Raw genomic sequence first — 13,978 nt, 5'->3', positions numbered from 1 at the left:
ATGTATCTAGAGGAGAGTGTTCAGTGAAGGCAGTGAGGAAGAGTCATGAAGAAGGTAGGAGGAGTGTAAGTACGGGAGTCTGTAGGCGACAGGAGCCTCCTACCAGCCCGGGGGTGGAGGAAGTTCCTCCGAAGGCTCCAATGCTCCATTTCCTTCTGGTTCGGGCTTTGCTCACCATCAACATATGGCCCATTTCGTCAAATACACAGCTCATTTATGCCAGGAAAGAAAATACAGCGAAACCGGTTTTGTTACATTTATTCCAAAAATGAAGCTTAAATGAGCATTTCTGAGTATTTCATAATTCAAATTTTTGTGAATCCGGAGGAGACGGGGAAAAAACGTTTGAAAAAGAATTGCATTAGTGAAGTAGAAAATATGCTGGACAGGCCACAAAAGAAAGCAAACTACATTAAGAACGTATTTATTATTGCAAACACAGAAATTGCAAGAAGTGAGGGGAAAATTGTGACTTCAAGAAAAAATTGTCGTATTATGACAATAATAGCTAAGACAAATGTGGCATGAAAACACTTTTTTATTCAATCATCCATTGAGAAATGTAAAAATTGTCTTCTAAACAAATTGCCCTTTTTTTGAAGTGGTAACTCTTTAAAGGATATTTTCTCTTATAAAATTTTTTTTTAACTGAATACAAGGCTTGCATTTAAAAGAGAAAAAATAGTTGGAAAAATAGCCTTTGGGCTAATTCTGGCGCTTTCCAGCTATGCTTTTATTGTGCACTGTCTCTGTTAAATGAACAAATAAAATAAATAAATATTTTTCTTTCCTATGTAATAACATAATATTATATTATTGGAATAATTTCTTGGGAACATTTCTTTAATTTTCTGAAGGTAAAATGTTTTAAATATTTTGGCACTTCTGTCATTCCATAGTTCTCCGCGTAAAATCATTTGATCAAGTTCTTGTGTTCTGGCTCCGTTGTAGTTCAAAAACCGGCGTGACGACCGCGAGAGAAAAGGTTCGATTCCTTTTCATCACACGGGAAAGAAGCGTCAGCGTCGAATGGGCGTTCCCTTCCTGCTGCACGAGGATCACCTTGACGTTTCGCCCACCCGCAGCACCTTCTCCTTTGGCAGCTTCTCTGGTTTAGGGGACGACCGGCGAGCTCTGGACCGTGGGGGCTGGCAGGCCACCATCATGGGTAGGCAGGATGCCATCCTTTTGAGGTTATCTGTGCCGACGTTGTTCTTCTTCCCCTTCAACGAGCTGTGATGCATGTTGGTGCTTCGGGAAGGTTTCCAGGAACCATTATGCTGGAAAGATCTGCCATCAGCTGTTTGAGTGCTTATTCTGTTGCCAGGGAAATTCACGCGCAGAGGAAGCACAGACACGGCCGCAGATGCAGACAGCCTGAGCGCCAAACACTCCCATTCCCACCACTCCCTCCTCCGGGACATGCCCGACCACTCCAACAGCCACAGCGATAATGTGGTCAAAGAGGGTAAGGAGAGGACAAGAGTACAGCCATGAGCCCTTTAAATAAAAGACCACTTTTTTTATTTTAGACTCGCAATAATGACTTGATCTAAAATGATCAAAATTAGGAATTTTATGGAAGCCTGTTGTATTCAAAAAAATAATGATGTTTTTCATTTGACTTTCTGTGCTAATTTTTTGAAGAACTACAAACAGATTGGGCTATAACTTCAAAACATGAAGATGACCTGCAAAAAATAGTTGAAAAGCCAAAATAGCCTTGTTTCCACTTAGCGGTCCGGTCCGGTCCGGTCTGGTTTACAATGGTCCAGGCCAGGGGTCCTTGTGGGCTACAGCCCTGCTCGCTTTGCGGGTAATCCTCCTGATTAGCTGGATTGAATCAGCCTAGTTCTAATTGACGGAACACACCTGATCCCGGTGAGCAGCAAATACAAAACAAGCAGGAACGGGGTCGGTGACCCCTGGTCCAGGGAATTCAGGTGAGTTGGACCATCATGGCGGATGGGGGGTGAAGCTGAAAACAGCAACGATGGAGTTCATCCAGCACCTCTTTTTTTCTTCTATTTGGCTTTTGTTGCTTCGTCTAAGCAAAGCATTTAATGTTGTATGAGTCCTAATAACCTTCAGCCAATCAGAAGGGTTCCCACGGTTGCTCCGCCCCTACTGGCCCATTCCCTTTTCCTATGGACCTACAACCACCAGGGGCCCCAAAAAAGTATGGTTCGGTCCGACTTAATGGGTCAATCTTTTACTGGAAATGCTTGTGAAAACCACCAAAAATTGGAACAAAAAACACCCTTTTTTTAAAAATGGAATAAACAAAAAAATTAGAACAAAAAACACCCTTTTTTGTTGTTGAAGACAATACGTTTCCATAGAATTATGTTTGAAAGTAAAAGAACAAAAATAATACGAACCATTTATGTTCAGAAAAGGCTCAATAAAAGGAAGATAGATTTATAGAAGAGGCTTTCATAAAGAGAAGAATAATATAAAAGCAGTCTAATGAGTCATAGAATAAGAAAAGAACTAGCAAGTATGTGAGTAATGCCAAAATGAGCCAACAAAGCACAGCAGGCATTGTATCAACACACAATCTGAGCACGCTCAGCTTGAAGAATAAAAAAAAATATTTCAAGGTAGCTTGACTACATTTTTTTGCAATTGTAATTTTTGGTCACGCATTGCTACACAAGTTTTTAAGTCGTTTTTTTTAAGTCGTTTTCGGGCTCGACCTGCAAAACCTGCGTTATATGATGAACCTGTTCAATCATTGACCAATTGACCAATCAGGGACTTGGATTTGGTAGTGACGTTTGGGTAGTGTCCTTTTCAAAACACAGAAGTGTCAGCCTTTTGAAAAGTAATTATGACGGATAAAATTAATAATTGTGGTTTGTGCCTTGTCAGAATTATAAGACACCAAGTCTTTCATATATCGGAATGGAGCTGTGGAGATTTGTCATGACATTTCGCACTTAGTCTTTTCCAATTTTGAGTACATAGGCTAGTATTGGGTAGTGACAGTCCGTTGGGAACACCGTATGTTAAAAGCTTGTTTAAGAATGTGCATTTAGCGTGTTCTTTAATGCATCACATGGGCCAGTGTAGGCATAGCTTAAAGTTTTGTTTTCCTGTAGCAAAACTATACTTTAATTTTTGCTGACATTTTTAGCGTCCTCTCTAAATATGAGGGTTGAAAGCATTTTGTTTCACAAAACCCTAGAAACATTTGCTCTGGCTATCCATTTCACTCAAAAGAAGCTAACAAGTACAGAAATTTTGCAAAAATAGCTTACTTATAGCTACTCTTAAAGACACGGGCTGTCTGCGGGCAAAAATGGGCAACTCTGTACGGGGTATGCAGATTGCCCAAAGTAAAGATCAAAGATCGTAGACCACTCGGTGAGCGTAGAGTGAAAATGTTCATCCCCATCTTTTTCTACAGACATGCTGCAGGCGACAGGTTCCAGTACTCTTAAACGACATATTAGGGAAAGTAAGGCAGAAGCAGGTGAGACACAGGCGTGTCGTCAGGATTTTTCATTTTTGGATTCCCCAAAATTCTGTGCACTCTTCAAGCAGCTCATGAGAATTGTTCAAGTGATAAGTGTGTGCCCCTTTTTCGTATGGAAGCATTTCTGTTGCATAACTAAATGAAGGTCAATACCAGAAATTCTTTTTTTTCATTTTCAAAATAAAGCTGCATTTGTTGACTCAAAAATGAAATGAAAATAAGCAATCTGTCAAACGGCTTTTTCTTTTTCTTCTTCAACACCGCTCATTCTTTCGCTTAATTAAAATGATAAAGAAAAAGGTGCTGGACCCACGAGAATTGTGTCTCTGAGCAGAGCTTTGGGACCATGTGGGAGCTGGCGAAGGCGTCTTTTGAGTGCAGAATGCTGCTTCGCAGTCCAGAATTTGTGTTTCCAATCGTGTCCAGACTAAATAAAGGCTGATGTTATTCCCACATATCTACTTGCAGCCAAGATGCACATTGCGGCATTGCGAAGCTAAATGTTGTTATTAGCCTAATCCTAACCGTTCTCCTGGACCTTATGATATTTTTCTTATTTCATCGAGACGATTAATATAAATCAGGTCCCCTGTTTTTTTTCTCCTCCCTCTCGGGTTAACGCGGGACAGAAATTATTCCATACATTTGCAGCGTGAATGCTGCATTTAGTGCTCAATCAGTAAGGAGCCAGTAGTTGTATCTTTCAAAACACAAGAGTGTGTCATAAGGACACCGTACGACAGCATCACCCGCATGTAATAAGTGCCTGCAGCTAACATTATCCCAACAAATACTTCACCATACATTTATCACATGCACGACGATGGTACGTTCCATTTCCATAACGTCCCTTGACGAGCTTCAAGGAAACTGCAAGAGACACGGAGGCTCCTGTCTATGACCCAAAATCCTGCAGCACCTGTGCAGGAACTTACGAGTGATAAAAATCGGATTGGTTAATACTGATTATATACTTTAAGAACAAAATAATTCAACTTAAAGAACAACATTTTGCATTTGCTACACAAACGCTTCTTCTTTTTTTCTGAAGTCCGATCTCAGATCTCAACCATCACCATGGCAGCCTTCAACACAACCGTGGCGTCTTTCAACGTGGGCTACGCTGACTTCTTCACCGAGCACATGAAGAAGCTGTGCAACCCTGTCACGGTTCCTGAGATCCCTGAGCCGCTGGTGTGCTCCAACCTGCCGCGCAGCCTCACAGACTCCTGCATCAACTACTCCTGTTTGGAGGAGGGCGAGAACATTGAGGGAACCAACAACTTTGTGCTGAAAAATGGCATGCTGGATCTCGCTGTGAGTCGCCTCTCTCCCCACCTTAAAAAACGATAATGAGAAGCTGGGAAGTTCTTCACTGCATCCTTTTTTGCGTCAATCAGGCCGTCTTCCGAGCCCTCTACGCCGTCCTGAGCCACGACATCAGCTCCAGGATTTGCGACGTGGCTCTCAATATCATCGACTGTCTCCTCCAGCTGGGCGTGGTGCCCGACATGGGCAAGAAAATGTCCAAGAGTGAAAACAAGGAGAACCAGGAGGCACGCGCTAAAGAGTCTGTGGTGCAGGGTCTTGGAGGAGGCGCACAGGGGGGTGGGCCAATTGCAGGAGCAGGCGGAGGAGGGGATGGAGGCGGGGGAGGAAGTGGAGGAGGAAGTGGGCAGGGGAGCAAGGATGATGTAAAGAATAACAAGGACAATGACAAAAAGGTGTGTTTTAGCCATCTGTATATGAGAACTGGTGAGTGTGACATCACACATGGAAAGCGACTTCCAACGAAAAAAGTCAGCCAGCTCTGCAGTGATTGAGCAGAGCTGGTCTGGGTTAATGTTTCTGTGGCAACCACTTTCACCAATCAGGAGTGAGCTTGTTGGTAGTCCACACCCCTACAACTTGAAAGCGAGCTCGGGAGAATTTGTCAATCAGTCGTTGGATTTGGGCGCATATTGAGGCATCTGATTGGTCATTTTATAACGTGAATAACTTACACTACAGAAAAAAAATATCCTAATTAAAATGTCCATTATTCATTCACTTCTCATTCACTCTTGGTGATGGTGAGCTGCTGATGTGGCCACAGGTGCCCTGGGGCAGACTGACAGAGGCGTGGCTGCCAGTACGCGCCTACGACCCATTTTAACCATCCCGGGACATTCATACCTATTCAGTGGAGCCACACTGGAGTGTCTTGCCAAAGGACACAATGACAGTTGGCTGGGGGGGAGTGGGGATCAAACTGCTGACCCTTCAATCATTGGCCGTCCTGCTCAACCCCCTGAGCCTCTGCTACCTTGTTAAAAAAAGAAAAGAAAAATGTAGAAGAGCAAGAATGGTTATCGTGATGATTTAAATATCTGAGTATAGCTGTTTATTTCTGCATGGAGGTCTATTGGATTTTGACTTCTTGGAGCCAAAGGGTACCTACTTTCCATTTGAAATTCGATGTGGGAAGGGTCACTCAATCCAGTTCTCATATACAGTCAGTGTTTTCAAGTCTTTACAGAAATCAGTTAGTTGATACCTAAAAACAGAAGTATGGAGCTTGGCTTTCTCTTGTTTGTCCTGATCAGGAAGAGGGTTCTGGCCTTAGCACCCACCGCTTGGCTTTGACCATGCTAATAAAGATCGTCAAGTCTCTGGGCTGCGCTTACGGGTGTGGCGAGGGCCACAGAGGGCTGTCTGGAGATCGTCTCAGGATGCAGGTTAGCCCCTCACCCATAGGCAAACCTCAGTATGAGCCGCATTCTCTTTAAAGCTGACACAATTTATTACGTTTAAATATTTTATCAAACCACTTCTTCATTGTATTAATTTTAATGGAAGAGAAATTATACCAGTGAGTAAAAGCGGCAGTTCTATTTTAGTACATATTGATCTGCCATATGAGAAGCTTTTGTGATGTTCATAATTCAGAACTGTATTGTCTTTAGGCCCAGAACTGCCTGACCAACCTGTACAAACTGGACAAGGTGCAATTTCGCCAAACAATGCGCGAGTATGTCAACAAAGATTCCCTGAATAACATTGTGGACTTCTTGCATGCACTGCTGGGCTTCTGCATGGAGCCCATTACTGACAGTAAGTATGTGGTGTTTGTAAGTAGGCTGACTGTCCTCTAACATAACCACAGGCATATAGAGGCTCATACTTACACATTCAGACATTTTGGCGGGAAATTAGTGAATATTAAATGTCATAATATATAACTTAAATTAGGCACGGATACAAAAATGAATTAAAATATGTATAAATATATTTTGATTAAACTAGCCAAAAAATGTCATATAGTAGCAATTTATTCATCAAAATGTGTCAGCATCCTAGTTTTGTGTGAATTTTAGCTTGTTTGTCGGCAAATTTAGCAAATTAGCATTTGTATTCACTAAAGCTATTAGTCTAAAAACTCATAATCCTTTTTAGATAGTTAGCATGTTTGATGTGAACATGTTAGCTTTGTGAGTTTTCCAGCTAAACTAAAAATAAAAAAGCAATCCTAACTATCCTAAAAAAATTTTTGATTACCTGGGGGTCAAATTGTGCATTATTGACGCTTTGCGTCAGATAGTTCAGGCTCCCACGGCGTGCGTTAATTTCTGATAATGCACACGTAGACGGCTATTAACCGGCTTATACCATGGTAACTTAGAAAAAAATTGAATACTCAGTCAGTTTTTAGTACTTAATTCTTGTTATATTTCCTAACGTGACAAAGCGTCGCTTAGCCAGCACCGACCTGTAGCAGGAAAGGAAAGCGATATATATGCTGATCGTCATGTTAGGTTAAATTAAGCATCAGAGTGAAAGTTTGTTATAAAGAAGCTAGCACAATGATATAGAACACTTAAGCTATGTGACCGGAGCTTCTTTTTTAGGTGTGCATTATCACTTTTTAATCCACACCCAGCAGCCAATCAGAATCAAGCATTCACCCGGACCGTGGTATAAAAAATGTTGATAGCAACCCAGATAGCACGTGTGCAAAATAGCAAAGTATCAGATATTTAAACAGTGAGAGGAGCTCTACTGTAGTTACGTTGTTTTTGGGCTATCGCTAGTTATGAAATGACCAGGTTATCTTTATTTTGAATCCACCAAAGCATTTGGTGCAATTTGCTAGATTGTTTTTTTTAATTTAGCTTAGAATTTTATGAAACTGATCGTTTTATTAATATTATTGTTTATATTTAATTAAACATATTTATTTTGTTAGTTTTGCAAGGCTTAAAGAAGCTTGTATTGCCCTAATCTTTGTCATTAATGATACTAATATTGACTCAAAAATTTGGGGCAGGGGGCCAAGTCCTTTATGCGGGGGGGGGGGCTCCCTCCCCTTGTCCCCCCTGTACCTCCGCCCCTGCAACAGAGGCTTTTTGTCTAATCCAAGTTTCTCTTTCTATAGCATTACATTAGCAAATACGGAGTTTTAACAGTTAATTGTTAGTAAAATACTACTATGAAAATATGCTTTAAAGATGTAAATAATTAACTAAAGGAGGTGAAAAGTCGTGCTATATTTAGAAGCTATCAAATTTGACATCTCTAGCTAATTTTGTTGAGGTCAAACATGGGTAGTAACAGGAAAATTAATTTGATGTAATTGTAATGGGAGGTTATAATCTTAAAAATATATATTTAGAGACAGCATTGACCAAATTGGATTAAGAAAACACAAAAACAAGAATTATGACATTTTTAAGATTCCACACATTTGAGAGGGGCAAAATAACTAAATATTCAGCTTTATTAAATGTCTAAACCAATTTTCATTTTTTTATGTTTAATTATGGCCCGCAGCAGTCATAGACTGCAAGGACCATATTGTAACTGGTACGAGGGTCGAACACTCAAAAAGTCCAAAACGTCAAAAAAACGCGTCAAAACGCCAAAAAATGGGGTCAAAAGTCGCCCAAAGCACAAAACGACACGACAATTGTGTAACGCAACAAAAATACACACACACACGCACAACACCATCGCACAAACGTTAAAATTGTAGTCGCAAAAACGACGACAAAAACACAAAAAAGCCCCAAAAAGCCCTCAAAAGCCGGGTTTAAAGCCAAACAGACATGCCCAGCCTATAGTAAAAGACAGGCCGCATTGAAATACATAGGCCACCTGACTGCAAAAACTTCTATATCGTCTTTGAGCTTAATTTTGACCCCCGCCACATACCCGAAAACTCACCAAAATTGGCACACATCTGGGATAAATTGAAAATGAATTTTCGGCAAAGAGAACGTCACCCCCCCGAAGTCGATGACATCACAGCGAGCGTTCCCGTAAAAAAAATGAATGGGCCGAAAATCGCTTATGGGGCCAAAAAAATTTTTTTTGAAATACAGTTACGAAACCAAAACACATGTGTTGGAGATATCCCAAAGAAGTTTTGAAATCATTATGGGATGGCCACACGACCTACAGCTTGGCGGCCATTTTGTGGCGAACTCAGAGAAATGGCGAATTTCGTGTTTTTTCACAATATGGGAAAACAACACTTTTGTTCAAGCGATTTTCACGAAATTGCATACACATGCCAAAAACACGATTCTACAACTGCCAAAGAAGTTTCGTTGACCTTTGACCTTGGCAAGGGGCGGCCATCTTGGATTTTCAAAAAAAAGCACCTTTAGTAACAGATACAAACGAAAACTCGTCCTAGGGATTTTTATCAATCTTTTTGAAACTTCTCGGGCATCAATGGCAAGCTACTGTGGACAAAATGTTGGAATTAGAAGTTGTAGAATTTGAAACGCGTGCCCGTGGCGAATTCGCAACCGTCGCCATTTTAGCTTGCTCGCACTTATTTTATCGGAATAGCCTGAAACTGAAATATGCGATTCCCTGACCCACTCTGAACAAAACGATATCATATACGACAAAATCGATAAAGGAATGTGGCCGTGGTAAACAAAAAACGATCGCAAAAAAAAGTGCTGACTCGGCAAAAAAAATTTTTTTTGGATTTTTTTTTAAAGAATCAGCTAACGAAACCCAGATAACTTTGTCGGGTATATCCAAAGAAAGTTTTGAAATCATTACGTGATGGCGACACGACCTACGGTTTGGCGGCCATTTTGTGCCAAAATCTGCCATTTTGCGTTTTTCGCGTTTTTACACAATATGGAAAAATGAACTTTTTTTCGAGCGATTTTCACGAAATTTGACTCGCATGTCTGTAAGTTGTAAGTCTACAATCACCTCTGGAGTTTCGTCGACCTTTGACCTCGGGAAAAGGCGGCCATCTTGAATTTTCTATAAAAAACACCTTTACCACCAGATTCAAACGTAAACTTGTCGTTGGAATTTTCATCGATTGTCTCGAAACTTTTTGGGCATCAATGGCAAGCTACTGTGGAAAAAATGTTGGAATTAGAAGTTGTAGATTTTGAGCGGCGTGTGCGTGGCAAGCTAGCAAAGTGGCGCACTGTTATAACTCCCATGCATTTCAATACAATACAGTGAAAATTGAATGCATGCATTCATGCCTGAAACAGAATACATTGAAAAAGACTGGACATGGACATATAAGGAATGTGGGCGTGGTTAGCATAAAACCACTGTTGCTAAGGACGACAAAAAGTTTACTTTTACCGATTTTTCCGAAATTGACGTCAATCTGTTCGTCTTCTGAAGTGGACCAAAACATAAAATGGTTGCTATGGAGATAAAATAAACAGAAAAGCCGCCATTTTGGAAAAAGTCGTTTTTTTTATCAACTTATGACATATAGCTTTCACCAATGGAGGAATATGTTTTTCTGAGTCAGTAAATGATGCTTATCGCTATGCTAGCAATTTTAGCCACATTAGCATAGCTAGCATAGTTAGCATAATTAGCATTTTAGGTAATGTGTTTTTCTGAGTCAGTTGATGATGCTGATCGCTATGCTAGCACTTTTAGCCACATTAGCATAGCTAGCATAGTTAGCATAATTAGCATTTTAGGTAATGTGTTTTTCTGAGTCAGTTGATGATGCTGATCGCTATGCTAGCACTTTTAGCCACATTAGCATAGCTAGCATAGTTAGCATAATTAGCATTTTAGGTAATGTGTTTTTCTGAGTCAGTTGATGATGCTGATCGCTATGCTAGCACTTTTAGCCACATTAGCGTAGCTAGCATAGTTAGCATAATTAGCATTTTAGATAATGTGTTTTTCTGAGTCAGTTGATGATGCTGATCGCAATGCTAGCACTTTTAGCCACATTAGCATAGTTAGCATTGTTAGCATAATTAGCAAATCCAGCCTTGACTAGCTTTTAATTTGCGGGCTGTGAGGGCGGTGAGGTCAGCGGTGGTGCGTAGAGTTGGGCGTGGAGGCGGGTTGCGTCTGCGGGCCATACAACGCCGCTTGCGGCTTTAATTAAAATTTTAGTTTTGAGTACGGAGGCTACAGCTGTAACTGAAAGCTAAGCTTTACTTCTGCAGTTTTAACCCCTTTGACACACTTTGACGGGGTATTCCAGTGCTGTAACTGTTATTTCAGTGTGTTCCCTTCCTCCTTTCACTTGTCTCTGCTTGTCTGCGTCCCGTTTTTGTTGTCTTCCTCCTGCTTCCATCTTCCTTCCTTCCTTCCTTTTTCCTCGTTCACTTCCAACGAGATGAACCCCACCCTGCCCTCTCGCTCATCCATTCTGTACACTTGCCAAGCCAAAAGCTTAATCCATTACTGCTCGATTAAAGGCTTTACCTTTGGGCGTTAAGATCCATTTTCCATTCCAATCAAGTGTTTTGCTGAAATTGAAGTATTTTGTAGCTGGCATTGATTTCATACAAAATACTTTGTATTTGGCAATGTACTGAAACGATGAGTGTCTTATCAATGAAAGTGAACAAGGCACTTTTTGCTTTCGTTTTTTGAATCACACGTGTTAGTACTGACGTGGCATTTTGTTGCATCTCGGGGTTTCACTTCCTGCCGGAGGTGGGGTGCCACGCCCCCTTTTTGTCACCGCCTACATATCTGTGTTGGCCTGATGTCAATCAACTTGTGCCCCGCCTCTTTTCTCTTGCAGAGTACGGCAGTGCAGGTGAGAGGTCCAGGAGGGCGAAAAAAAGAAACATCGGTAGATACCCCTGATCAAATAATAATACTGATCAATAGTTTAAGCAATAAGCTGACTAGACTGACCCGATCAGACCCTTCCCTAGACACCGCTTTCATTGCTGCACCCCTCACTCTGTCCGAACGTGACAAACTCGCCTGCAACTTTAGATTTGTGTAGTTGAATCTGGTCTTTATGCAGTTCATATTTTTTAGTTTCATGTAAGGGGACCAACAAACTCCCTTTTGTATGTTTTTGTTTGTTTTTTGTTTTTTTTAAGCAGGCCTTAGTTCCTTGCATGTATTCTGTATTCCCAACCTGTATACCCGAACCCTTTTGAGTTGGCTCCCCTCCCATACGCTTTACGAACCCTTTTCCTTTGCCCCTACCGATCTCCCCTGTTGTATGGGCTAACTGTTTTATATTCAAGCTGCCCCCCCGCCACCACTTTCCCATCCCAATGGCTAAACCACTCCCTGTGTGATCTGGGTCTCTCCTGCCTCCCTGCTGCTTCCAGACAAGGCGGGCTTTGGTAACAACTTCACAACGGGCGACAACAAGTCCTTGGCCCAGAACATGGAGGCGGTGGTGGTGGGGTGCATGTTCAAGTCGCTTATAACGCGCTGCGCCTCCACCACACATGAGCTGCACAGCCCCGAAAACCTGGTGAGTGAACCCGTTTTTCCATCAGTCTCCCTTGTGCTATCTTAGATGACCCCACCCTTACAATGACGTGTTCTCCCTACCATGACAAAGGTGGATAAAGGTGGAAAGATTTCATGTAATCCATGGATACCAGTAAAGATCACAAATCATTGAAGAAAAAAGGTTCAGTGCACTGTTTAGTGGGTCTAAATGACCCAACTCCCAATGTAAAAGTGCCTAGGATAGAATAAGAGATTACCGGTACTCTTCTGGACCAGACGTTGACTGAGGAACAGTTTCTTTCCAGAAGTAGTCAGACTGCCGAACTCGAGAAGATCATTGTAAACCCCCCACCCCCCACACCACGGACAACTTGCTAAATCTCAGTGCAATAATCATGATACTGTAATATATATGTATGTATGTAAGTTTGTCCTCTCTCTGTTTTGATTTGACATGTAAAATCATCCAAGTTAACTAATCAACAACCATCAGCATCTACCACCACGTGGAAGCCTTGAGAAGCTCCTTGACTCCCGGTGCAGGAAGGAGTGGTCCCCAGAGTACCGCTCCCCTCAGCCGTAGGACTATGTGTCAGAGCATTTAGCTCAACCCGTCAAGGGACTATCTAGCACATCTGCAATTGTTTTGCACATTCCCTTTCATAATTTGTAGCGACGTTTTGCATTTTCATTTTAGTAGATATTTACTGCAAGTTTTATGTTACGCTCTTTACGATTTTTTTTTCTTTTATGCAGTTTTAAATCCAAATTTTGTTTGTAGGTCTCCACTAGGGGTAATGTGCTATTAATTGTAGAATTTGGAACTGTAGCTTTCTTTATTTGTTTTTTTTTTTCATATGCAACTGTTCCGCCAAAAACAAAAACGTCAGGGACTAAACTTTCAGGTTTTACGTTTTTCTCAAAAACAAATGAAGCTGTTGTAATATAATTGGGTTACGTAAAACTCCCCAATTTTCTCGTTTACGCTGGCTGTTTTCGTCACATTGTGTTCAAACTACTTTGCCCTATACCTCTGAAGCTACGTTCACTCTGCCCTCTGCAACACGCGTTCAGGCGACCACTTCCAATAAAAGTCTCAGTAAATGTGTGTCTCGGAGGACATTTTTATGTATGTGTTCTACGTATAAAAGAAACACGTGCTAGTAAACAGTAGAAAATGTGTTTAAATGCCCCTCCCTTCTTGTCCAGTGTGCACACCGCAGTCTAGTTCAAGAACTTGGACTTAGCGCATCTAGAATGTACACACATGCACTGTATGTCTACTACTTCTACATTTACCAAGCAAAAATTTGACCCGAGTGTTGCTTAAGTAGTCTTGTGTCACAAATAAAAGAAACACCTTTTAGCACCACCTGGTGGTAACCCAAAAAATATTTTTGATTGTATCCGTTTCGAGACAAACACTATTTTATGTCTTGCTCAAAGGAACTTCTAGAGCCATTTAAAAATGTTCTATCCACCTCACCATGACAGCCTCATCCGCCAATATATATATCTTGCACTTTATAGAGCGCTCTAGCAGTAGTAGCAGCTTTTGAGTGCTTAATAACGGAATTGCTTTTAGTTGCAATTTCTTTAAGGGAATTGCAGTTCCAGTTTCTTTTGTTGAAGTAGCACTTAGAAAGAATAGATTTTTCAATCCTCCTGTCAATTTCAGCTTCACCTTCTAGCTAAACTGTTATTCAATAAGTCAGGCATCCTTCATGAATCAGCCTGAATTTCTCCTTCTGTGCTGCTTAAAACGCCTCGGCACCCAAACGGCCGCGG

The 13,978-nt window shown here is 41.3% G+C and overlaps 1 protein-coding gene across 18 annotated transcripts in view; it reads left to right on the top strand.

The window, feature by feature from the left end:
* unc80 (unc-80 homolog (C. elegans)) overlaps positions 1-13,978 on the top strand; it is a 67,251-nt gene that overhangs the window by 8,801 nt on the left and 44,472 nt on the right. For 13 of the 18 annotated variants that reach the window (XM_078933135.1, XM_078933124.1, XM_078933117.1 and 10 more), the window contains exons 10-17: positions 952-1,168; positions 1,328-1,468; positions 4,533-4,798; positions 4,882-5,205; positions 6,067-6,198; positions 6,427-6,574; positions 11,514-11,564; positions 12,061-12,209. In XM_078933135.1, coding sequence (XP_078789261.1) covers positions 952-1,168; positions 1,328-1,468; positions 4,533-4,798; positions 4,882-5,205; positions 6,067-6,198; positions 6,427-6,574; positions 11,514-11,564; positions 12,061-12,209 — 1,428 coding nt within the window. The remainder of the gene's footprint in view (positions 1-951; positions 1,169-1,327; positions 1,469-4,532; positions 4,799-4,881; positions 5,206-6,066; positions 6,199-6,426; positions 6,575-11,513; positions 11,565-12,060; positions 12,210-13,978) is intronic. The other 5 variants (XM_023965051.2, XM_023965054.2, XM_078933097.1 and 2 more) reach the window with 2 other exon arrangements.

This window comes from Oryzias latipes, chromosome 2 (assembly GCF_053564925.1).
Source record: "Oryzias latipes strain Hd-rR chromosome 2, Olatipes_Hd-rR_3.1".
Taxonomy (NCBI): Eukaryota; Metazoa; Chordata; class Actinopteri; order Beloniformes; family Adrianichthyidae; genus Oryzias; species Oryzias latipes.
The sequence above is the reverse complement of the archived record's forward strand: the minus strand, read 5'-3'. Positions and strand labels throughout refer to the sequence as shown.